Here is a 27,495-nt window from a genome sequence, read left to right on the forward strand (position 1 = left end):
CATGCTCGTTCAGTCGCGCTTATACACTCTGCCATGGATTCTAACCAACTAGCCCGCCAACATGTTTTATTCAAGCTGACGTAATTCCGTTGTGGTCTTCTCGCTGTCGTAGTCACACTATTACGGTACCGTTCACCTTATCCCGTCATCATCATGCTGCCGTCGTTTCCTCTCCATTACGGATATCATAGACTTTCGACCGTCGACGTAAAGCCGTTGGGGTGGTTGTTGTGATGTCTACAGAAGCGTTTACAATGATTATAGCTGCACTCACCAACCCAGCATTATAAGAGCACCGTATTCGGCAAGTGTCGCTTATTTGTCTATTAGATGACTGCAGCACGCACAAGGATATTATCTTACTTTGATTACACTATTCTGCGGTTTCTGCAACATTTTTTTTCTAGCTGTGACCAACAATGAATATTCAAGTAACCATATGGGATTCAGGCTATTGTGTATGCGGTTCTGAAGCGCTGTCTTCCTTTTCCCTGACCTCAGAAGAAAAAGAGAAAGAAAAAGAATGATGCTTAGCTCTTAGAAAAACATGTAATCTTGCGCAACATTGCGCTTGCTTCCTGGTTCCTTGCTCTTTCTTGCGAGGAATCCGGTTAACACACGTGGCAAACATCGCAGAGATGCAATCCATTTGAAAGCTTCCATTGTTTGTACTATCTTTCCAAGAAATGTTTTCGTGTCGGACTCCAAGGTCACGGTAGAAAATAAAGCGATACGCAAAACAGGTCCTTATTATTCCTGGCTTAGCACTGTCCAGCTTCAGCTACAGAAATTCGCCCAGAGTTTTTACTCGGCGATTAAGCAGAAGACTTATGATGAAGATTTTCAGCTGCTTTCTTGTCCTCGTTGTCTACGCAAACATCGCGCATGGTATGTAAATCTTGGAAGTATAGAGTATTAACGCACGTGGCCCTCTTTCTGGCAACTTTTTTTTTTACTCTCCACATATAGCTCATTTTACGATGAAGCTTCCAAGCCATTTTCTTGCTCTGGCGTGTGACGGCAAGGCAGGTATCAAATGTAAAGACTTGCAACTGCTCATGAGTGTCCCATCCGAGTGTACAACCACTTGTAACTGTAGTTCTAACAAGTAATCATCAGCTGTACTTTCTTCTCAACTCAATTATTAACGGCGGTAAGCCAGGAGGCGTGCCAAGAGGTCAGCCAGCAGCTTGTATCGTTGCGGTGGTGAAAGGGCCAGGAGCCGTTCCGCTGAAACAAGTGTCCAGTGTATTTTTCTGTCTTCTGTTGCCGGAATTTATGCACTGCTTTTATAATGGAGATCAGCCAATCCACCCGGTTTGACAGTCTTTTGCAACTACTTTTAAAGATCGCCCCTGCTTGGTATCTTCGAAGTGGCCCTTTAACTCCGCGCGTGGACTAGAGCATTGCTGATGAATCATCACTTGGAACCGCTGAGAAACACACGCCTACTACGTCCGACGGACGTGAAACGTCGCTTATAGCCTGTGCTTTTCTGACTCCATAAATTGTTCAGATTGCTCTGCGAAGAATTTTTTTTACTGTCATATCATTTTAGCGACTCTGGAGCCGCGTTGCAGAGTGGGCTGCAATGTATTGCCCCGCTGTCATTGGTGCATGGATTTTAAGAAGCTGAAGTAAGCTTGGCTATAAGAATGCTGAGTCTAAATAGATGCAATGTCAACGTTTAATCGGCTCACTGGAGGTGCCACGACAGCTTTATGCCTTCCGCTGCAAGCATGAGCTTTTTTCGCCTGCACAATGTAATAATACTAGCGTTCCTTCAGAGCTGCTTTGTGAGTGCAATATGTCTCACGCTATCATTTAAAAGAACGACGTTACCGTCATGCAGTACAAATGAGAAGCAGATCCCTATAACAAGAAGGATGCGATGCATAAGAAACATGCGCTCACTATTTCTCATTACAAGTACAAAAAGAAACTTAATTAGGGACTGCGGCGCAACCGTGAAGGTGACGTTCTAAGGCAAAGAGAAGACATGATGCCAGCTATATCCAGTATAAAGATGTGGAGCAAGCGTTTCCCTCCAGCTATTTCTTTTGCCCTGACGCAATGCTCAAATTGTTCGACATAGGATTCGAAGTTCTGGATTTAGGGTCGTACTCGTCTAGTCTGCCAAGCGGGGGCATGGATTGGTAGTGGAAGTAAATGTGTTACTCGTTTGACTGTCGGGTCCAATGATGGTCAATGGTAGCGACACATTCGGTGGGACCGAATGCAGTGGGATGCAGCAGTGGGACCTCCGTGAGCCACGAAATCCTGGTTGATGATGTAGCTGGTAATGGTTAATAACATCCTTGTCGCCAAATGAACTAGCACTGACGAGCGGCAGCGCTTCATGAGCACAAAGACAACTTCTTGATTAGCAATAACGACTTGTTGTTACCCGCCGTGGTTGCTCAGTGGCTATGGTGTTGGGCTGCTGAGCATGAGGTCACGGGATGGAATACCGGCCACGGCGGCCTCATTTCGATGGGGGCAAAATGCGAAAACACCAGCGTACTTAGATTTAGGTGCATGTTAAAGAACCCCAGGTGGTCCAAATTTCCGGAGTCCTCCACTACGGCGTGCCTCATAATCAGAAAGTGGTTTTGGCACGTGAAACCCTATAATTTTTTTATCGACTTGTTCTTATACAGAGAGCTCTCTGACGTCACACAGGGCCACGCGCAACTTCCAATTGCACCATATCGTTCGATAAAGCGAACCGTCACACAAAACCTGGCGCTGTGATAATCTACAGCACACGCAAGAACTGTGCGCATGATACACAAGACTAGCGTCGGTAACAGAGCCAGATGCAAGCTGCTTGACGTTCGCCAGCAGAACGCCGGCAAAAAGACGCACGAGTAGCACATCACTGATTCTCACGCATGCTGGGGACAACTAGCTCAGTATTTGCCTCAGCCTCTTGCCCTGGGCCTGTCTGCCCTTCCGCGCGAGCGCGGCGTATGCATGCTGCAACGGATGCAGTTTCCTTCAATTACTGGAGTGAACTCCGGCGATGGGATTTTCAGCCACCATGGAAATGATGGCGGAACGTGTGTTTATCTGATCTTCATGCTTGTGGCTTAGGATGTTCTTGTCACTTCGTTTATTACGCTTTATCTGGGTCTAAATCGGTCTAACTTTGAAAGAGGTGTACACTTTTTAATGCAGAAGGTAATACGACTCCGCAAGAGCGCATAATCGCTGCCAATTGCAGTGGTTCCGCTTGTCCGTGGCACCTTGGTTTCAACATCGGGCTTCTGTGCTAGAGGTACTGTGTTCGAATCGTGCCGTCGGATAATTTTGAAAATGTTCATTTAAGTATTTCTAACGCAGCGCTTTCCTAATATTGGCCGCCTTGCAAAGTCTCGAAGCCATTTAATGCCGGAAGAACGAAGTTTAAGCAAATTCATGTGCTAGGTATCAGTTCCTTGCTGGATGAACTGTCGTGCTTGCAGAATCCGTAGACACTAGCGCCACAGTTCCTTACGTAATTATATGAAACTCCATGGTGCAACCCAGGTCACCGACGTATCAGGTTATCGGTAGTCGTATTCGCCCCACCGACATTCCACGGGAGCGCCTCACTGCCGCAGGTACGAAACCTAGCACTACTGTTAAACAGGGTCCTAAAAGAGACTCAGCTGGCCTGCTCGGCGGCGCAAACTTCATGGTGTGTAAGACCGGCCAGCAGTGTGAACTTTGCGCCTAGGTTCTCTATGCAACGTGCATTCCAGTATGTTCATGCCATCGAAAGCCATTACCCAATTGCCGATTGTCGGTAGTGCGTTTCCTCTGCAATACCTTTCACAAACACACGATTAGCCGCACGTTTATTTCATAAAAATAAAAGGCCGAGAAAAGCCCAAGCTCTATGTATGAGCGCAGGCATGAGAAGAGACGGTTCAAGCGGACAAACTAAAACATGTCGAAAGAAGCGTTAACAGCAATCGCACACATTTCGTCTTCGTCGTCTTTGGTTTGCCCGTCTTCGTCTTCATCGCAACACAACCTCGCTGGCAATGGAGCGCCGTCCCGGACCAAGCTAACATGCCACAGAAACAGCTCGCACGCTGCGCTACAACAGGCTACATGAACGACATCGGCTCTTGGTTGTGTAATTGATGGGCCAGAGTCTTCAGGAAGCAATCTGGTAATGACATCTGAATGGTGTCGCAGAAGTCGATACGCACGTGAATACCGCGACGGAAGCGTTTGTGATAGGCTAACCCAACGAGATGATGCGCACAAGAGTACGACGAAGCCACGTAAGAACTTGAGGTACCTGAAGTGCCTGTCAGAACGGAACTTCTGGGAAGCTTGACTAGTGGTAAACGAAACACGGGCCATCGCACGGAGCTGTGGTGCCATAATAATTGTCTCGCGAGCATGCGCGGTGGCCGAATATGTTGCAAAGGGAAGCATGGTGTCCAGGTGCAGAACATAGTCACGGTCACAACGTCCCATTCACAGTGGTTAGCAGTAACGTACTTGGCTAGCATGTTCATCAGCATCCTGTTAAAGGCCGACTGCTTCAATGAAATTTTTGACCACGTTAAAGGCACCATTTCAGATAATCTAGACATGCGGTAGCCTGTGTGCAAAATCTTACGCTTGAAACACAGGTCAATCTGTCACAAAGAGCTTGCAGCAATGGAAGGTTTTTATACCGAAACTAAAAAGAAGAATGCCGCCATTATAGCCTGACGGAAGTGACGTGGAGTGAAGAATGTGGAGAATCAGGGCCCGTTCTCTGTTTTCCTTGCTTGGATTCCGTTCCGGTGTATGAGCGAACAGGTCTCGCACGTCTGCTAACCAAAGAGTTCGTATAATTTGTTAGCTGCTTCGTGCGCTGTGACACCGCTGTTGCGCGCCCGCGATGTTCATTTAATGCGAAGTACTCTGAGAGTCCAGGCGCATTTCTCTGTCTGGTTGTCTACGTTCTAAAGCAGGGCCTCGACGCGTTCTGCCTTCGCTCGAAGAGCGCATTAGGGTTACAAAGCTGAAGGTCACCCGCCGTGGTTGCTCTGCAATCTAATGTGGCTGGCGCGTGAATACAACCTGCGCTATCGCACGCCGTAGCAGCAGGAAAACGGCGCATCGCATGCTAGGTTGGCTGACGAGCAGCGTGCGAGCAGTGTGCAGCAGCCTTCGGGTTCACTGAAGCGGGCGTGTTGCGTTTGCCCCTTCCACAAACAAAGAAGCGCTCGCTCGCCGCGCACTTGTCCGCCATAGCACTGCGGCAACAACTGTTCGCCACGCTGCTGCGGGTCACGCTTTATGCACCGGGTAAAATTTCAGCCGTCTTATTGTCCAACACTTCCAGCTTCAGCGGCCGCTGCCTGGCACGCTGAAAGGATCGGACTTGTCGACCGATCATACCGACCGGACAGCTACCGCCATCTGTAGTAAGGGGTGATAAGTAGCTCAGTCTTGGCACAGCCTGGCTAGAACGGCTCAGTGTAAGTGTGCGCAGCCTCATGGCCACACATGCCAGATTGCTGCCGTGATAGAGCTTCGCCATTTTCGCTCTGGCGGGACTAGATTTCTGCACGGCTTGCCACCGCATCTTCACCATGGCCGCCACGTCACATTCTCTTTTCGTGACAAATGCGGCATGCGGTTCCTTCTCGTTCCTGGCGCTGTGTCAGAAATGATTATTCGTCTGCTTCCGTCTCCTAATACCGCTTCGTCTACTTCTACGCGTCCGAGATAGAGACGCACGAAATATCTTGCAGATGATTAACAACCGGAAATGATCGCTTCAGAATATGACCCTTCATTACAATTTACCATTGAACGTTAACTTTGATTTTCGTTCGCCATTGCGGCATGTATCACTGTCAGTCACCCAGAGAAAGCGTTCACCAAGCAAATCTTGAAGGGTAAGTGACTGTGCTGCTTAAATGTAACTTGTGCAGCTTCGTCAAGTGCAGTTTACATACTTTGTGCGCGTCGGGTGGTCCGCGTCGTACTTGCCTGCTGCACCGTGATGCACGCTTTCGCTATGAAAACTGGGACATGAAAGATGTGTTCTGCCTTCCTGTATTAAGCGTTGTGTTCTGCACAGCCAATGCTCGTGCTCGAAAACGTATTCGAGCTGCCACCCGCCGTGGTTGCTCAGTGGCTATGGTGTTAGGCTGCTGAGCACGAGGTCGCGGGATCGAATCCCGGCCACGGCGGCCGCATTCCCATGGGGGCGAAATGCGAAAACACCCGTGTACTTAGATATAGGTGCATGTTAAAGAACCCCAGGTGGTCGAAATTTCCGGAGTCCTCCACTACGGCGTGCCTCATAATCAGAAAGTGGTTTTGGCACGTAAAACCCCATAATTATATATTATTCGAGCTGCCGGCATCTACGCAACACATCGGCATTCTTGCAACAGCTGAAATTACGAGCGTAACAGGCAAAACGCGTGCCCAGAGACGCCCGTCAACTCGCAAATGATGAGCGAGAAATGCGCTTGGCTGTTTAAAAGCAACTGAGAGATCAGCTGCGTACGGTTCTTCGATATTCACCATATCTGCAGTGCTACCGCTTTGCCGGCAGATGCATGCGTTGTCTGTATAGCCGCTGTTTAACGGCTGTTATAACATCATTAGCCATTTACCAGCCCTGCGGCTTTACGAAGGTTACTTTGAGAGCATACGCTAGAAATTAATTATCAATTTAGCCTGAGTGAACTTTCGTTACAGTTGGTCTTTAGGTCGTTGTGTAAGGCTGTTTGCGTGGCGATGATAAGCTGTGGGGACTTGGTGCTTAGTACAACGGTAGTGCTTGGTACAAACGGAGGATATCGTCGATCACCTTAGACAAGAAGTGACGTCCGCGATCCCTCAGGAGCAGCATCCGTAGCGTCCACAGTATGGCCGGAGGAGCAGTCAGCGTCCTGATGTAAATGTGCGGATTTGTACACGAGCGAGAAGTTGTCCTCTTGTACACGCAACGGCCAAGGCACTCTGTAGGGCCTTTCAACGAAAGACAGCCAACAGAGAGCGTGGTGGTCAGTTATTACGCGGAATGATGGCCATACAGGTAAGGCGAAACTTTAGTTCCCGAACCAACGCGAGGGATTCTCGTTCCGGGGGTAGAGCAGTTGCGTACGTCCGTGTCGAGAAGGCGGTTAGCGTAAGCAAGAACAGACTCTTGGGTAAGCTGAATCTCAGCAACAGCGCTGTTGCCACGACCACTGGCATATCTGCGGACCTCTGTAGGTGCGGAAGCGTCAAAATGGGCCAACATTGAAGGGGTCGTCAGGAGCTTGATGAATGTTGAGAAGGCTTTAGTTTGCCATCGTGCACATAAGAAAGTGACATGTTTCTTCAAAAGCTCGGTGAGAGGGCAAGCAACGTCAGATAAATTTTAAGCGAAATAACGGAAATACGAGTACAAGCCAATGAAGCTTCAAACTTCCTTAACAGAGCATGTGACTGGGGAAGTCTCGCACAGCGCTAATTTTGTCCAGGTCAAGTCCAGTACCCTCAGTCTACTAGGCGCCCGAGACCGGTAATCTTGCAGTGAGTGAAGCAGCGTTTCGACCAACTGAGCTGTACTTTGTCAGCCCCAAAAACAGCAAACATAGTCATTCGGTGCTAAAGGTAGCCGTAAAATGTTGCGGCGATAAGTATTATGTCAACAATATAACAAAGACCTGTTGACTACTTCCAACCTCGCAGAAGAGTGTCCATCGCTGTTGCGAAGGTTGCTGGCACACTGCAGAGCCCGAAGGGCATAACACTTAACTGGTAAAGTACATCAGTTGAATTGAAGGTAGCCTTCTCGCGCACCTTCTCACCAGCTTCAATCTGTCACTTGCCAGAGCAGAGCTCAATAGATGACAAATACTTCGCCCAATGCATATAATCGAACGCATCGTAGACGCGAGGCACAGCAGAGACACTGTTTAGCTGTTGGTAGTGAGCGGAAAACCTACAGGTGTTGCATTTTTCCTTGACGGGGACAACTAGCTAGACCCACAGACTTATTGACGGTTCGATGATGTTCTTTTTCAGCATATTTGCGACTTCAATTTGAACGATGCTTCGTTCGGGAGTAGGCACACGATAGGGACGTCAGTGGATGTAACTAGTGTCATCGGTGTAAATACGATCAGTGCAGATGGTTGTCTGGCCGAGAGGATGGTCGTTAAAACAAAAACGTATTGTGGTATTTGAGCAGTAGGCGACGAAGATCATCAGTTTGGGATGGAGCAAGGTCTGAAGCAAATATCAGGTTGGTGTTGTGGTAGGGTGAGGAAGAAGCGAAAGTGGGGCATTCCAGGACAGGTCTGATAGAGGTGTAAGCAGCGAGTGTGAGCGATGATCATGATTATCATCATGATCAACCTATTTTATGTCCACTGCAGGAAGAAGACCTCTCCCTGCGTTCTCCAATTACCCCTGTCCTGAGCAAACAGATTCCAACTTTCACCTGCTAATTTCCTAATTTCATCGCCCCACCTAGTTTTCTGCCATCCTCGACTGCGCTTCCCTTCTCTTGGCACCCATTCTGCAACCCAAATGGTACACCGGCTATCCAACCCATGAATTACATGACCTGCCCAGCACCCTTACGTTCTCTTAGAATTCTTCCGCTGCTTCTACTGCATCTTCGAAATCGCTGATCATATTACCCTGCTTATCTTTCAGTGTGTACATCTTGTCTTGTCCTATGCCAGCCTGAATTGGTCTGCTTCTACCCTTATTGCGTCTAGGTTGGCCGTCTTTCTTCTTGACCAATTTTACTCTTTATCTCTTGAAATTAAGGTGAATCCATGACCTAACTAACCTATGATCAGTGCACTTTACCCTACCTAACACTTCTACATCCTGCACTATGCTGGGATTGGCAGAATGTGTGAAATCAATTTCATTTTTTGTTTCACCATTAGGATTTTTCCAGGTTCACTTTTGTTGATACACTTTCTGAAGAAGTTGTTCATTATTCGCAGTATATTCCTTTCCCCAAATTCTACCAACACCTCTTCTATAGTTTTTCCCGAATCCGCGCCGTAGTTGCCAGTTGCTTGTTTACATGCCTACTTTTCCCCACTTCTGCATTGATGCAGCCCACTACTACACTATACTGAGTTTACACTTTTGTCATCGCTAATTTCACATCTTCATAAATCTCATCTAATTCATCGCCATCGTGACTGGAGCTTGGAGCGTAGGCTTGCTACCTTTAATCTATACCTCTTATCAAGATTTATTACGACTAATGTTACCCTTTCATTAAAGCTGTTTAATTCCTCAATGTTGCCCGCTATGTGCCTGTGGATTACGAATCCTTAATGATGGTGTAAGCTTGTTTTTCATCCCAAATGTCAGACGCGTATTCTAGTTTGCCAAGGATTAATGTCATGCAAGCTATTTCTTTTATGATGCATTTCCGCTTCTCTTAATCATGTTTAAGAAGTCTGTCAGTATAGTCAGTGAAGACAAGGGTAAGGTTAAAATGATTATTGCATAAGTTTGACTGAAGATTGACACCAAAGTATTTGTAAGATGTACTGAGTTCTACGGCGTTGTTATCAGGGTTCGGCTACTGCAGGAATAATAAAGAAACGACTATTAGAGTTGTCAAATAGACAACTTGCAGCGAGTTGTCTATTTGACAACTCTAAAAGTTGTTTATTTATTTTTTCTGCCTTACAATTACTCATAATATTTCATTTTACATTAGTCCTCTCTAGTTCTCGCAAAAGAACGAGCACTTGAAATTAGCTGATCCCTCAAGCTGTTACTTGATGCAAATGCAATTTTAACTCACGACATTTCATATAACTTTCAAGGTGCAGTGTCAATATTACTAATTGTGTCTAAGTGTTAAAACTCCAAACGTAAGCCGCATAAATTGATACCAAAACAGCTCTAATCCTAGTTGTCTTATTTTTTCAGCTCAACATACGAAAACGATACAAGCCCCTATTCAACCAGAATTGTGTACCAAACCATGGGATCGTGGACCCTGCGGGGCAAATGTGAGCAATTGGTTTCATGACAATAAGTATCATGAATGCAAGGTGTTCAACTATGGAGGTTGCCGGGGAAACGGCAACCGCTTCTGGACAGAAAGGAAGTGTCTAGAGAGATGTGAACGTGAGTATATATCCACACATTTTAGATATGTGAAATATGCGCTGATATTGTAGAGAGAATGCCTACAAATCAATAACTATATCTATATATCTATATATATATATATATATATATATATATATATATATATATATATATATATATATATATATATATAATTCATGGAAAGGTTCTGTAGGTCCGGTGCATAGGTAGTTGAATAAACGAAGGAGCACTGTCAGTTACGAAAATTGCATTTATAATGTTTTCACGTTTCAGCCGTTGCACGGCCTTCGTCAGAATAAACACAGATACAAGTGCGTACCCGCGTTCATGGGCGTGCACACGGGAGCATAATCAGCAGTACATGCACGTGTACACTTGCAAATAATAACAGAAAAAGTACAGCAGTAAGTATAACTGAAGCACGATAAATGATATGTATGAAATATCATTATCGTATCACGATAATATATATATTTTCTATATATATATATATATGTTGCAATTACTTCTGCGACACAACCAAACAACGAAGGAGAGGTGTAGATGCGTGAACCAATATGATTCAATCAATGAAAATATGCATTTTCTAAAAGCTAGCCTTATGCAATAGTGGTGCCTAGTGGTCAGTTTCGTGCGGATAACTATTCCACGCTAATTCATTTCAATCAAATCAAATACTGCAAGAACCTCTCCACAATAATGTTTTACGAGCATGTTACGCCTGCATGCCATCAAAGAGATTGACATGGATCACAATAGCCAGCCAAATGATTCTAAAGAGCAACTTAGCCAGGAAGTAATATGTCAGCACCGAAGGCTTATGCCTATACGCACATGCCAGCGAAAATAATCTTACCAATACTTAGTGCTTAAACGGGGAATTCCAGTAAGCCAGAAAACAGCTGTTTAAGGAAGCGATAGTTTTTCCAGAGGATGATATCTGCTGTTTATTACAGAATATTTGCTGTTTGTTGCTACTTAGATATGTTGTAAAGCAAGTAAAAATTTGTCAAGAAAGCCCACGATGCCGTCAGGCAACTTTCTATTACAATGTAACGAAGAACGTCGCAGTTACGCCCGGAAAGTGAAGCATCGATTACGATAGCAATGTACTTTGGAGTTATACGAAGAACGGTAGCTTTTTTAAGGTGGTATAAGTTCCGAAACATTCGCTTACCAACTAAATTAACAAGCATGCTGCATCGCGCGCACAGCTAAACATGGCCTCATCTCATTCGATGACCGCGGACGCTCGCTGCGAAAACGGTGTCGTGAGGAAGCGCATCTTCAGCAGCGAGCCAAATGACATTGGTGTGGCCTCTTGCTTCAACGCAAATTAAACGCCGAGAGCACAGCGCACACGAAGCTATCAGCCCTTGATACATTCAGGCTTTGTCCCCTTCGCAGATTGCTTTCGAGGCGCGGCCCGCGCAACTGCACTCAATAGCGCCATGCGCAGCCACCGCCGGAGTAGAACGCGCCCCTCCCCATCGGCTCCCCCCACCGGTGCCTTGCTTGTGATGGACGACGGCGCACTTCCTACTGACCTTCCTCCCTTGCTCTTGTTAGATCAAGCCACCGTCCTCGGCTACCCTCGCCCGCTTTCACTCGCACAGACAGCATACGGCGCGTGGCCAAGATGGTGTCGCACTTTGACTTGATACCGAATATCACGGTGACAGCGAGAGCGATAATTCTACCTGGAGTGTCTGTATAATTGCTATCGCAATAAAGTTCTACTGAGTACAACGCCATTGAAAAAAAAATTGTCCAGATTTTTAGGATCCAGACTTGTTTACTGCAGTAACTACGATGGCACATTTGAAATAGGTCCGCGGTAAAATATTATTCCAAAATACTATTCAAGAATGTCCAGTACCTATACAATCGCAGCATATTTCTAGAGCAGCAGCAACAAGGCAAAATATTAGACCGCAGATAAACTCAGCGTAGCGCTTTCCCCTAAGGTATCACCTGAACCTTCCGCCTACCCAAGGCTCACGTGAGACAGCACGTACCTGTCAAAGAGCTAGGTTGCGCTCTTTCAAGTACGACTCATTCAAGTACAAAAATAGGCGAGAAAGCCAAACAAAACTGTTCGCTTTAAAACAGAAGAGAAAGCCAAAAAAATTCATTTAATAAAAATATATATGCCTTACAAAAGAAACAATGATTTAATAAACAATGATTTAAACCATGTGGGCTTGAATGCGTGAATTTGTTTCAGTGAAGATATTTATTTGCTATTGGTTGCTTTGTTACTAATTCCGTATGAAACAGTGGTGGCAATCGGTATATCGGCTGGGGTACTACAGATGGCTATTTGTAGAACCGACTCGTTCTCTATTTGGTACCATGTAGACTAAATTAAACAAAACGGGTAGCATTTATTGGAAAGCTCAGCAGACATTGTGCGTACACTTATGTAAGAAAACTTGCCAAATTTGATTTTTCACCACCGCGGAACTTTAGGGCTTCTCGCTTTTTCTTTTTTTTTTGGGGGGGGGGGGGGGGAGCAACACCATTTTTCCTAACTCCGATAACAATCTGGTTTCACCTGTAATTTTACAGCGCCAGAAAGAAGAAGACTTGTTTGCAGTGCAGATCCAGAGCCAAAGCCATGCAAGGGAATTTTGAAATGGTGGTTCTACACTCCTGGAGATAAGACCTGCCACCGTTTGCCAGCAGGATTGTGCCCAAGCTCGCCCAATAAGTTTCTACTGTGCGAAAAATGCATGAGGAGATGCAGTGGTGAGCCCTAAACGAATGTTACACATCACTTTGCCCTAGCGCATTGCGACGTTACCTAGGCACACTTTGCCACCGTCATCACCTAATACCCTCTTTCACAGTATTCCTTTTTACTTCAAAACTTGTGTACACCTCAACGTTAGTGCGGCAAAGAAAAAAAAATGTCACCGAGAGTCACCAACTTGGAAGTTTCAATTTTGGTTAGTACATCCGGCAGTGTTTCTCCACGTGCGTGAAACATTGCGACAGTAAAACTAAGCAAGGCCAGTATTTACGAAATAGGACCAAGCAGTATCATTGTTCGTAATCGAGAGCCATAAGCTCAAAGATCGCCTGATATAAGATCGCCTGATAAGCCATGATATGGCTTTTTGTAGGTGTGATTAAGGATCAGTTTCTTGGCACATGTTTCCTAATGCAGCTTCTGAGAGCAGCAACACACTACGTAGAGACGAGGAGGAAACAAATGGTGGTGAAATCTGTTACCTTGCGAACTTGGTCACCGTTTTTACAAAATATTTGGTTTGAAAGAATGTCATGTACATTTAACAGAACTCTTTTGCTTCTTAAAATATTCTACAGCACTCCTCGATGGCGTACACGTTGTTTGCATCTCACTATGTATGTATTTATATTTGTTATAACGAATATTTTTTATGCCTTCGCTGCTTGTACGCCCCTCGCGGTCAAAGGTATACATGGTTCACACATTTCATTTTTTATGCTCTATTATCTGATTTGGCTCTTCCTCTAAAATAGTAAAACAAACAAGCAAGTGTCAGAAATCTTATCTTGCAAGGACACAGTACCCATCCTCGCACCAAATGAAGAACAATATATGTCACTAAGAAGCCGATCACAGCAATAATAGGCATAGTAGAGTGTGGGTTCAGTTGGTGATTCATGATTTTAGGAAGTAACCGCAAGCAAAACGGGAGACTTGAAGAAAGGAACAACACGAAGCTGTTTTTTCAAATAATACAACATAGAAGAGTGTGGGTGTACGCGAGTTGGTGATTCATGATTTTGGGAAGTTACCTGAAGAAAGCGACAACACGAAGTGCTTCGTGTTGTCCTTTTCTTCGAGTCTCGTGTTTGCTTTCAGTAACTTTCAAAAATCAATAATAGGCGTTGCAGTGGGGCAAATATACGCGAAATACGTTTATTACGTTAATTCTGGTATGTGAAATAGCCCTTCCGATCGTCCATTACACAAGTTTGATTGTTTGCGGTAGTTCGTTGACGAAAACAGTGAGATAAAGCTAGCATACCACCAAACCTAAACCTTCCAACACTAATTGTTCATACTATTAGGACTTGTACTAAATTTGAAGGCTGCTATGTCTATGTCTACCTAGTTTGAAAATGTTTTCATAGAACATTTGCTTTCAAACCACAGAATTCTTGAAACTTGCAATTTCAAACTTGCATGCCGACGTTGAATTTCAGCAGAAACATTTAAATTGTACCCTGAGGTAAGCATTGCCTACTGCTAACCAGCCGTATTAGGCTAGATAATTGATACTCAGTTCGTATATGTACTTGAACGGTGTAAGTTGAGTGAATGTCTCTTTAGTTGTGGTGCAACCTGTAGAGCATGCGTAATATGGCGTTTTCTAGGGTCAGCAATAATTGAGCTTGTTGAGATCAGGACATAGGGGAGATTTCTTGTTCTCCTGATTGCTTAACCGCAACTTACACTACAGTTACGTGAAGCTGTTTGTGCCAGCACGTATTATACAACATCTATATTTAGAGATTACTAGCAACAGTGCGGACGTAATGGTGAGATGTTCACCCGGGCTATGATGTAAAATGCCAAACTTACAGCGGGTGTAGGGGAGGTTCTTGCGTCTATTACCTCCATAATGCTCCGAAATATGCACTATATTACCCCCAAACTTGTTTTGCGGGCAGAGTGCCCCATTTCGAACGTGAACGTTTTCTCGAAAAAAGTATTCGGTTCACCGTGTATCGCTCCGCAGACACAGATGATTAGGCAAGTTCATGAAAAGTCTGCGAATAACAGTTCGCAGTGCTCCCTTCAGTTGATAGTCGGTGTTCGTGTTGTCCACTTCTCTACTCCTGTGTCCTGTCTGCATGCCTCGCTTCTTTTTTGCATAATGAATCCTTACCAACTAGCTCAGCTTTCTGTCGTTCTAAACAGTTCAGAAAGCTTCACATTTGTGTCAGAGCTTTGTAACAGGGTGAAACTAATGTGGAAATGCAGCAAAATACTCCCCTTTTCGCTACACTGGACGCTGAAGCTTTTTCATGCCGTGTTCTCTGGCGTCGACACTTGGCAATTTGATCGCCAGCTCTTGCAACACGGGAAATATTTGTGACACAGAACTGAAATAATCGTGGACGGGGCAAGCAATAAAATGCAGCGAGCCGTTCTCTCCAGCAGGCCTGGGAAAACACCAAAAGGGCAGCTTAGTTGTACTTTCAAACATGTTTATTATTTTTATGAAATTATTGTGTTTCAAGTACTTTTTTCTTGAAGAGCTGATCACATTTGATCACTCGTGGCCTGCAGCCATACGGAGTTTGGGAACCAGCAGCTCAAAAATGAAATTACAAACCACGGTTCCTTCTTTAAGGAGCTGCGTCCTTTAAACATCGAACCTTGTTTCTGTTTCCTGTATCGCTTGAGACAAGCAATGGCTCATGACCTAGTCATGCTATTGACGACGCATGGCCTTTTGTTTTTAGCAGTCTGTGGTGTTTAGGGAGAGAGATTTGAAGGGAAGTAGGACATGTGGGACCTCGTCTTAGTCAAATTTAATGTTACCCTTATCTACCTTGAAAAAACATCTAAGGAACTTAATGATGTTTCTTGTAGGTCAATGTCTTAATGTACATGAAATATTTATTAAATAGCTTTGCAGAAAGATTTATCACAGAGAAGCAATAGAGACAAGTGCTGACTGCAAACGGATATTCTGATAATTTGTGAGCAATCTGAAATAACGCATCTCAAACATCTTGATTTTCAATTGTTATGTTATTCTCTGTCCTTTTTTAGTGATAGATGCAAGGGAATCATGCAATAGAGAGTACAAGCGAATGGAAGAGGAGGAGAAGGCTGCGAAACAAGGACTGACGCCGACGTTAGTGGCAGGCCCGGCAGGGTCTCCACTTGGCCTGCCTTTACCTGGATCTGGGTTAACAGGAGAGACGCCCATTACCGAAGGAGCCGTAGGTTCCACAAATGAGATAAACGTGCCTCCCCTCGGACCAGCTGTGCCAGTAACAAGCATTCCGGGGTCGTTGCCCGCCTTAGTTGCGCCTCCACATCAGGCGGCAGGGCCCACACAAGGACATCCTGCTATTTTACCTGTAATTCCTGGCAACACACTTGGAGCACCTGAGCCTGTGCCCGGGCCACATAGCACGGAAAGTGGCGCTCATAACCCGGTAATTATAGTCGCACTGATAAAACATGAGAAAAATGAAGCAGAGCCTGGAGAAGCTATTCATAAAATTGGAATGACTGGACAGTCAGGTGACGTAACCAACGATGTTAACGGAATCAAACGACAAGTACCTTCGCTACCAGTGCCCAAATAATTATCTAACTTTCAAAGCTTTGATGAGACATTTAACGCCTATCTATTTAGTGTATGTAATCGATTTTGTGGAAGTGGCGGCGTATATACATATAAATTTAATAAATAGGTACAGCGCGTGTGGTCCACCACTTTCTTTAAGCAAGGTAAAGTTCTAATAAATTTGTCCAATAGTAGAGCTGCCTATTACGAGTACCGTTTATTGCTGTTTTCGTTCTGAACCAAATGATGAAAAACAATTTTATTATCTGAAAAAAATAATGAAGTATTTGACCAGAAGTTAATTTTGTGCATTCCTAGTCTTCATGACGGATTTTGAAAGCACGGTGGCATCTTTGCCAATTCCTTGCGCTTGTCCAAACCTACGCTGAAAGGGTGATGTCACAATATATATAAAAATCAACAATGATACGCTGTCTTAAATGGCCTGTGAAAAAAAAAATTCAATATATTGACGGAATAAACAACCACACGCTCTGTAAAGCATCAATAAATGAGTGAGGAATAAACTCTTACATTTAACTAACTCTATGCAGTAAAACATCTTGTCGGTTGGATAGTGGCTGTCACTTCACTTGATATGTGTCGAATTCCGTGTATCAAGGAAAAAGCATATAAGGTGATCAAATAAGAAGATTTTGCTGCCGCCTTTTCCTGCCCGGAGTTCGCCACCTTACCCTGTGTATTTAAAGCCCTATCATGAATGTAACAATGTGTTGTAGGTGCGTGGTAAGACAGCTAACAACTGAGGCACTGACTCTTGAAATGCGCCACTGCTACGGGGTTTACTTTATTGACGGTTAGCACGAAGCTAACTCACGTCGGATCCAGTGCAGAGAGCAGCCGAGCGATTCAAGCCAAGCGACAGCGCGAAGGAGGCAGCAACACCGATCCTTTAGTGTTTGTCATCCTCACTTCAAGAAGTATGCTGCCACAGCGACGCCTGGTCTATCTTTGTCACTGCAGTATTTTTATTATCGCATCGAATAATACGTGTGAAGGTACACACGCTCTATTCTGTAAAGGAAATATTTTACGGAGGTCAAACGCACAAGTTTCGTTATAGGGGAAATGATGCTTTTGTGAAGTCGCTAATTAAACGCTTTGGTACTAATGGCCGTGAGTAAAGTGTTGCTTACTCTAATGTTATGTGGTGTACAAACTAAGGAAATATTTACATTTGTCAACGACGAAAGTCTCAGCACTACTGCCATGCAATTTTTTATGTATATGCACTTGAACGTTATGCCAAAATACAAACCCCAAATTAGACAGATGCTCAGCATGAGGCATGCACGCGGTGATGCCACAAGTATGAAGGCGAAGGGCCATGCTCGTCGAGAGAAGAATGGCGATGACCGGTGAATGCGCAGAAAAGTACCACACGTATCAAGGAACACTGAGAGATTCCGTTCCTCTTGCGTCATAATGGGTCATACTCATTCTAGAGGATTTTGGAAGGGCGGTCGCTTCTAAAAATTGCACGCACCGAGCAGCTAAGTTACAGAATGTAAATTCTACCAAATGATCTATAAAATATAAATTGTTGAATAAACTGATCGCTGTGCTTTAGAGGTATTAGTGAAGCAATATTATAAGTTGAAGTGTTACAAAGGAATATATTGGGACGTGCCCATTTTGGAGTATTGCACAAGAACAGAAACGCGCTCAGAAGTACATGCTGAGTGGTTAATCAAAGCAAATAAAGTAAATCAAGGAATACCATACAAATAAAGTGGTGTTATATTAACTGATGGATGGGCTGTAGAGATTCATGTGATAGTTATATTTCTTTTGGTCAGCTTAGAAAGGTCATATCGGTATGTTCACCGCTGCTTTCTGTTAATGGACGTACCTATATATATATATATATATATATATATATATATATATATATATATATATATATATATATATATATATATATATATATATATATATATATATATATATATATAATATGTATTCATCAGCCTAGTTACGCCCACTGCAGGGCAAAGGCCTCTCCCATACTTCTCCAGCTACCCCGGTCATGTACTAATTATGGCCATATTGTCCCTGCAAACTTCTTAATCTCATCCGCCCACCTAACTTTCTGCCTCCCCCTACTACGCTTCCCTTCCCTTGGAATCCAGTCCGTAACCCTTAATGACCATCGGTTATCTTCCCTCCTCATTACATGTCCGGCCCATGCCCATTTCTTTTTCTTGATTTCAACTAAGATGTCATTTATCCACGTTTGTTCCCTCACCCAATCTGCTCTTTTCTTATCCCTTAACGTTACACCTATCATTCTTCTTTCCATAGCTCGTTGCGTCGTCCTCAATTTCAGCAGAACCCTTTTCGTAAGCCTCCAGGTTTCTGCCCCGTAGGTGAGTACTGGTAAGACACAGCTGTTATACACTTTCCTCTTGAGGGATAGTGGCAACTTGCTGTTCATGATTTGAGAATGCCTGCCAAACGCACCCCCGCCCATTCTTATTCTTCAGGTTATTTCAGTCTCATGATCCGGGTCCGTGGTCACTACCTGCCCTAAGTAGATGTATTCCCTTACCACTTCCAGTGCCTCGCTACCTATCGTAAACTGCTGTTCTCTTCCGAGACTGTTAAACATTACTTTAGTTTTCTGTATATTTATTTTCAGACCCACCCTTCTGCGCTGCCTCTCCAGGTCAGTGAGCATGCATTGCAATTGGTCTCCTGAGTTACTAAGCAAGGCAATATCATCAGCGAATCGCAAGTTACTAAGGTATTCTCCATTACCTTTTATCCCCAATTTTTCCCAATGCAGGTCTCTGAATACCCCTTGTAAACACGCTGTGAATAGCATCGGAGAGATCGTATCTCCCTGCCTGACGCCTTTCTTTATTGGGATTTTGTTGCTTTCTTTATGGAGGACTACGGTGGCTGTGGAGCCGCTATAAATATCTTTCAGTATTTTACATACGGCTCGTCTACACCCTGATTCCGCAATACCTCTATGACTGCTGAGCTTTCGACTGAATCAAACGCTTTCTCGTAATCAATGAAAGCTACATATAAGGGTTGGTTATAATCCGCACATTTCTCTATCACCTGATTGATAGTGTGAATATGGTCTATTGTTGAGTAGCCTTTACGGAATCCTGCCTGGTCCTTTGGTTGAAAGAAGTCTAAGGTATTCCTGATTCTATTTGCGATTACCTTAGTAAATACTTTGTAGGCAATGGACAGTAAGCTGATCGGTCTATAATTTTTCAAGTCTTTGGTGTCCCCTTTCTTATGGATTAGGAATATGTTAGCGTTCTTCCAAGATTCCGGTACGTTTGAGGTCATGAGGCATTGTGTATATAGGGCGGCCAGTCTTTCTAGGACAGTGTTCCCACTATCCTTCAACAAATCTGCTGTTACCAGATCCTCCCCAGGTGCCTTCCCCCTTTGCATAGCTCCCAAAGCGTTCTTTATCTCTTCCGGTGTTACTTGCGGGATTTCAAGTTCCTCTAGCCTATTCTCTCTCACCTTATCGTCGTGTTTGTTACTGGTACTGTATAAATCTCTATAAAACTCTTCAGCCACTTGAACTATCTCATCGATATTAGTAACGATGTTGCCGGCTTTGTCTCTTAACGCACACATCTGATTCTTGCCTATTCCTGGTTTCTTCTTCACTGCTTTTAGGCTTCCTCCGTTCCTGAGAGCCTCTTCAATTCTATCCATATTATAGTTCCTTATGTCCGCTGTCTTACGCTTGTTGATTAACTTAGAAAGTTCTGCCAGTTCTATTCTATCTGTAGGGTTAGCGGCTTTCATACATTGGCGTTTCTTGATCAGATCTTTCATCTCCTGCGATAGCTTCCTGGTTTCCTGTTTAACGGCGTTACCACCGACTTCTATTGCGCACTCCTTAATGATGTCCATAAGATTGTCGTTCATTGCTTCAACAGTATGGTCCTCTTCCTGAGTTAAAGCCGAATACCTGTTCTGTAGTTTGATCCGGAATTCCTCTAGTTTCCCTCTTACCGCTAACTCATTGATTGGCTTCTTATGTACCAGTTTCTTTCTTTCCCTCCTCAAGTCAAGGCTAATTCGAGTTCTTACCATCCTATGGTGACTGCTGCGCACCTTGCCGAGCACGTCTACATGTTGAATGATGCCAGGGTTCGCGCAGAGTATGAAGTCGATTTCATTTCTAGTCTCACCATTCGGGCTCCTCCACGTCCACTTTCGGCTAACCCGCTTGCGGAAAAAGGTACTCATTATCCGCATATTATTCTGTTCTGCAAACTCTACTAATAACTCTCCTCTGCTATTCCTAGAGCCTATGCCATATTCCGCCACTGACTTGTCTCCGGCCTGCTTCTTGCCTACCCTGGCATTGAAATCGCCCATAAGTATACTGTATATTGTTTTGACTTTACCCATCACCGATTCCACGTCTTCATAGAAGCTTTCGACTTCCTGGTCATCATGACTAGATGTAGGGGCGTAGACCTGTACAACCTTCATTTTGTACCTCTTATTAAGTTTCACAACAAGACATGCCACCCTCTCGTTAATGCTATAGAATTCCTGTATGTTACCAGCTATGTTCTTGTTAATCAGGAATCCGACTCCTAGTTCTCGTCTCTCAGCTAAGCCCCGGTAGCACAGGACGTGCCCGCTTTTTAGCACTGTATATGCTTCTTTTGGCCTCCTAACTTCACTGAGCCTTATTATATCCCATTTACTGCCCTCTAATGCCTCCAATAGCACTGCTAGACTCGCCTCACTAGATAACGTTCTAGCGTTAAACGTTGCCAGGTTCATATTCCAATGGCGGCCTGTCCGGTTCATATGAACCCAACAATATGAACCCAACAATCATATATTTATATATATATATATATATATATATATATATATATATATATATATATATATATATATATATATATATATATATATATATATATATATATATATACATACATCGGCCAAGATGGCTACCCACCCAACAACTGGTCGCTACGAGGGGGCGTATTCCCGGACAATCACTTCCGGTGATACTGTCACCTCGGCCATTAGGAGCGTGCTGATTCGCTGATTGAGCAAAACCGGATGAGCACATTGGCTGGTTGCGCACTGCGTCACTTGAAGGCGATAGTGTCATTCAAGATGACCGCCTACGAATACGACGTCTCCGGCAAACAGGCAGCCGCGTTAAACCTGGCAAAGTATGAAAAGGTATATACGCCGTAAAAATTCCGGCAGGACATATGTAACTGTCACTGTCCACAATGATGCAGTAAGCATCGAAGCAGTGTAGTGATAGACCCTATTACTGAAGACCACTATATTTAAAATGTGTATTCGTGATTTTGAGATTTTCATTTGAATGAAGCAATGTGCCTATAAACTATGTTGCTCAAGTTAATGCGTACCCTAATGTACAATACAGTGTGGTCATACTGAGATTACCATTATTTAGTGCACGTGCTACATTTACTGTCTCCGTGATTGACCCAATTTACTATGACATTTGGCCGCTAAGTATGGTGATGACGCCAATGGTATGGTGATGACGTAGTAATGACAACCTAACGAAGAAGAAAAAATGTCAATGAAGCGCCGAATGCGGTATGACGACGATGTCATGACGATAGTATATGTAATGCTGAAACAGTGCTGGTATAACGGCTAGAGCGTGGCCATGAAGACATGAGAACCAAGTGATTAGGGCGACTGTATGGCAACGATGGGGCTGCTACGATGACATGACGGTGACGGTGAAATGAGAATTGAAAGACCAATACGGCATCCCGACAACGGTATGATAATGAAGGAATGACGATGAATGTATATTCACAGCGCAGAGATGACAATGGCGTGACATAGCGGCATGATAACGATGGTCACGCTATGACCACCGCATGCTGGTGAGAGAAATGTGTTCGATCTTAAGGCTCGTTTCCATACTCTAATACGCAGATCAACGCGCTCTTTTTCGATGCATCCAGGTTATAAACCAGCGGTCGGACATGTCATTTCTTTAGTCATTTGATTGAGGTTAGATAAGGTTACACAAATGTTGGGTTAATAGAGGAAGAAAGCTAATCGTATAAAAGATTATATGAACACTGCAGGGGCCATCACGCTTTCTCCGTTGGCACCCTGTCGCGGCGATCCTGTTCCGAGATGTACGCGCATGTGCGGGCACCTGTGCCGAGATAGTCTGATCGACCTTGGTCTGATTGCGTGTTATTCTAGCAGAGGAAAAAATGTTACAAACACAAGTGCGATGCATGAGGCGCGTGAGGCACGTGACGTCCTCTGTTGGTGCTCACCGGCTCGGCGCTGCCTAACTGAAAGGGTGCGTGAATTAAATAAGTAAAAAAGGACATGTCTGAAAACATATGAATCAGTTTAACTTCCATTTATGTATCCGAACTTACGCATTCGGTAACACTGGCGGATTTCAGTCATGTGCGATCAAAGGATTAGGTTCTGTGCATTCTGTTACGTGAAATGTGCCATTTTCTGAGGTAACCTAACTACCCAGGACCGTGGAGTTTTATATTAACATACCTGTATTTACGAGGGTGTTTCGAAATTGGCCACCTTAGAATGTAGATTCTTGTGTGTTATCATTGTCATTTACGATGCTCTGTAAGTTCGGCAACAGTGAATAGACAGCCACGGAGACAGAGAAAGCGGCAAGCTTTTTATGTAGGTGGTTTGTCCCATTTTGTCCGTGCCTAGACCGAAATCTATGGTGCGAGCGCGAGGGCAGGGGTCTTATCTTATCACCAAAGTGTTTTAAATATGTCGCAGTGCGCCTCCACGGAGGCGAGTGGTTCACAGCTTTTATTTTCTTTTTTCTGCTTGACTTCAAAAAAACGACGATATTAAGTGTGCCCACCCACACTAGCCTTCCTGACGAGCATATATGTGCAAACCTGCAGGCAGTGGCACCAGCGGATCAGGCGGTAAAGCTAAAGTACATTCATGGTGCGCCGCACAAAGCTTTTCGCGGGCAGTGCCTGGTACGACTAACCGTTCGGCACAGAAACAAGAAACGCTGGCGCCAGTTGATCATGCAAACAGATGGGAAGATTTCTGTGTTTATTGTTAATAAAAACTGTTCGGCGGTCGAGGAACATTTGTGGCGACGTCGTTGGTGCCTCCACCCACCTGCTGCCGCAGTATCAGCGTGAGACCCACGCGTTCGCGAATGGAGGGTCAGAAGGTCTCCTGACACCCGCAGTGCGTCTGGATGCAAAGGTGAACAAGGTCAATCGATGCACCGCCTAGCTGTGCTGCATCGGCTTCACCGGAGCCAAGGCATCGCTCTAGCTCTCGGTGCTGGCATGCGCATTGTGCGCAGGCCCGTCAGCGTTCCTGTTGAGCATGCGTGTACAGGAACTGGTCTGAAGGGAACGCACAAGAAAGGTCAAGCTAAGCGTATATATCATCTCTGCATGGGTGCTGATAAAAGATGGCTTTCATCCTGTCTCATATGTCGTTTCCCATTGAGGTGTGACGTCTGCCATGCCGCAGACGGCACTCCTCACCCGCTCAGGGTGGCTATATGCCATGGCATCTTTGTGGGTGGTCTATAAGTGATATTTATAATCTTCGGAATAATGTCACCCGTTGAGATAATTCGAAATCGTTTCAAGCGAACACGCAGCTCGAACTGCCCGTCCAGGCTTTCATAAATGGGGAAGATCGGCGCCCGTATTTAGTACGTCAGGAATAGCCACTGTAGCTTTCATTCTGATCCAGGCACCCATGCTTCTCTCTCCAGTGTTGCCTACTAGCAACAAGTATTTATTACAGTGAGCAGCTTCGTGGTACAGTGCCTGAAGCGAGTGCTATATTAGAGTCATGCGTATGTTTCTGTACCTTTGAAAGACCGATATAACATTTTGAATCGGCTACAAGATAGCAAGCGGCAGAATTTCGGGAGGAAATCTTAAAGGTAAACGTATCACACAATAATTGCAAATAAAGGAAGAAAATATTCTGCCAACTTTCAACGTACACAATTCCATAATTCAGTTGAGGACTGACCACAGAATTCGTGGCTAATATAACGATAGAGCAAAAGTTTCTAGCATAATTTTCACTGCTCTACTTAGTGAGAAAGCTTCAAGGGGCATACAGGGGCAAGAAGCTTCGTAGGCTCTTTTTATCAACATAAACGCCTTCCGACACTGCTGCTTTAAAACAGCGTCACCGGACCATGGCCAAAACATACAAAGGCTGCCTAGCAACTAGACACAAAAAGAATTGGTGGCAGCATGTGCAACATACTGTAAAAGATAGCCTTAGCCTTTTCGTGCTTTGTTGCGAAAGACATCAATGCCCGCACACGGGGCCACGATAAATTTGTGCACAGCTTGTGCGTCAGAGTCTTTTTTACAACAATGCGAGAACATTGTACATTTGTTTGTGCATTGCTGATGACGACATCCACCGACACATATGGAATGGTGTGTGTTTCAGATGGCGTGTGTAACATTATTGCGCAAGATAAATTTATTTCTGAGCCCTATGCACAGATATTGTGAAGGTGCCGCGTACTATATGCAGTAGTCATTTATTGCTAAATAAACTTTATAATTTTCGCTGGGCAAGAACATAGTGTTTAAACCAGCTGTCAGGAAATACATGACTTATCATAGATAATGTACATTGCCTTTTTATTATTAGTGCCATAAGACACACTAAACATTAGCGTTATGAAACATAGTCACAGTAGTTAGAAAGACAAAAAAGAACGATCAATGCGCAAGACGGGAGATGGACATAAACTGGCTTTACAGACATGTGAATAGATCCATGAGAGCTTTCCAGGTATGGTAAGAATCAAGAATATATTGCTACGGCACAATATGCGCGATCACGAAAGGCCAGCAGTGTGAAGACGACGACGACGATTAGAAGCTAGCGCGGGCTGTTGCCTCTTGGCCAAGCGCAGCGTATTTTCCTTGTAAATATATTTGTACATAGCTTTTCGTCTGCGTCTTCCTACGTAACATATCTGGTGGAGGTGGACGTTCCCTGTACCTCGTCACGGAGCTTCGCAGTGGACGGTACGTCGAGCCTTCCTTCATGGCTCCCGGCGACGACAACCCGACTCCGCCGGCTCCGACACCTGCTGCCACTTCGACGACCTACATCACTCTCCCCGCTCCCCGTGATCCTGGCGTATTCTCGGGCCAAGATGGGGAAGACGTCGATGACTGGATCAGCCTGTATGAACACGTCAGCCGCAATAACCGGTGGGACCCTACTATCATGCTCGCCAACGTAGTCTTTTACCTCGGTGGCACACCTCGAGTTTGGTATCGCACGCACGAAGATGAGCTCACCAGTTGGGATTCACTTAAGACACAGCTTCGAGACTTGTTCGGCAACCCCTACGGTCACCAACTTGCCGCGCAGAAGGCGCTTTCCGGCCGTGTGCAGACGTCAACAGAGCCCTATGTCACGTACATTCAGGACGTCTTGGCTCTGTGCCGCAAAGTTGACACCCACATGACTGAGTCAGACAAGGTTTCCCACATCCTCAAAGGCATTGCCGATGACGCCTTCAACTTGCTCGTTTGCAACAACGTAGCCACGGTGGATGCTGTTATAGGAGAGTGCCGCCGCCTGGAACTCGCCAAAAGCCGACGTATTGACCAGCAGTTTGCCCGTCTGCCCAACACCCCAGCGACATCTTCCTGTGCCGACGCTCCTCGTCCCAACAACACTGCCGATGTTACCAGGATCGTCCGGCGTGAGATCGAGGCCGCCTATCCGGCTGCCTTCGACTCCAGTCCCACCAACACATCTGCAGTCACGGTCTCACTGATCCAGGCAGTTGTCCGCCAGGAGTTTGAAAACATGGGTCTTCACACCATCTGCTCGGCCCATCGCCCTAATACCCGCCCGGCTTCTTCGATTTCGCCCCGTCCCGCATCTTCTTACCCACCACGTTTCCGCAACCCATCTGAATGGCGCACTGCTGACGACAAGCCTATTTGTTTCCACTGCCATCGAATCGGGCACATTTCTCGGCACTGTCGTAGTCGCTGGAGTTCCCCGAGCCGGCCTACTTATACTGCCTACTCTCGCCCCTCAGGTGGCCCTTCTCGTCCCTATGCCGCACGCTCCGATAATGCCGCCACTGATTCTCCTGCAACGAACCGCCCCTATTCTCGTTCGCCTTCGCCCCAACGACGACAATCTCGCTCTCCCCAGCCCCGTCGCTCCTATTCGCCGACTCCCTTCGGACGCCGCTCCCAGCCGGAAAACTAGACGATGCAGCGCCTCGAGGTGACGCTGCATTGCTCCCTACGCCGCCAAATCCTCTACTGACTTTGCCCACTCATCTGAACCTTCTTGACGTGCAAGTCGACGGTGTTTCTGTGTCTCCTCTCATAGACACTGGGGCGCATTTGTCCGTAATGAGCGCTGACCTTCGTAACCGGCTCAAGAAAATTATCACGCCCGCCACGACGCCTGTTGTCCGTGTCGCCGATGGCGGAACAGCCCCCGTAATTGGTATGTGTACCGCCCGCGTCTCCTTCGCCGATCGCTCAACAATCGTGCTATTCACAGTCATCGCCCACTGTCCCCACGACATCATCCTCGGCTTAGACTTCCTTTCCGCACATTCTGCTCTCATCGATTGTTCCGCCAGTACTCTCCGCCTTGACCTGCCTGTTCTGGATCCTGCTGAACCACACCCCAGTCGCCTCAGTTCCGCCGACTTCGTTCGCTTGCCACCTTCGGCACTGACCTACGTTGACCTAGTGTCATCCCCACCAGTCCCCGACGGTCACTACATCGCGGCTCCTATGCAAGACGTCCTCCTTACACATGGGATCACAGTACCCCATACAGTTTTATCTATTACGGCGAATTGCGTCTGCCTGCCAGTGGTCAACTTTGGCTTGACGACACAAGTGCTGCCACGTGGGATGTCTTTGGCCCAGCTTTGTTCATTCGAGGATCACTCAGTAGCATCCATTGCAGTAGACGACACTTCATCCGATACTCCTCTACCATCGCAGTCGGCAAATTGTACCATCGCTGACTTACGGAAAATGATTGCCCCCGACTT

The 27,495-nt window shown here is 45.4% G+C and overlaps 2 protein-coding genes across 2 annotated transcripts in view; one reads left to right on the forward strand and one right to left on the reverse strand.

The window, feature by feature from the left end:
• LOC129385587 (uncharacterized) overlaps positions 1-27,495 on the reverse strand; it is a 274,694-nt gene that overhangs the window by 141,741 nt on the left and 105,458 nt on the right. The window lies entirely within an intron of this gene.
• On the forward strand, positions 744-17,537 carry LOC126533760 (uncharacterized). The gene is made up of 4 exons (XM_050180955.3): positions 744-888; positions 9,913-10,113; positions 12,670-12,849; positions 15,878-17,537. The coding sequence occupies exons 1-4, from the start codon at positions 831-833 to the stop codon at positions 16,420-16,422; spliced, it is 984 nt and encodes a 327-aa protein (XP_050036912.2). The 5' UTR covers positions 744-830; the 3' UTR covers positions 16,423-17,537.

Source organism: Dermacentor andersoni, chromosome 7 (assembly GCF_023375885.2).
Source record: "Dermacentor andersoni chromosome 7, qqDerAnde1_hic_scaffold, whole genome shotgun sequence".
Lineage (NCBI taxonomy): Eukaryota > Metazoa > Arthropoda > Arachnida > Ixodida > Ixodidae > Dermacentor > Dermacentor andersoni.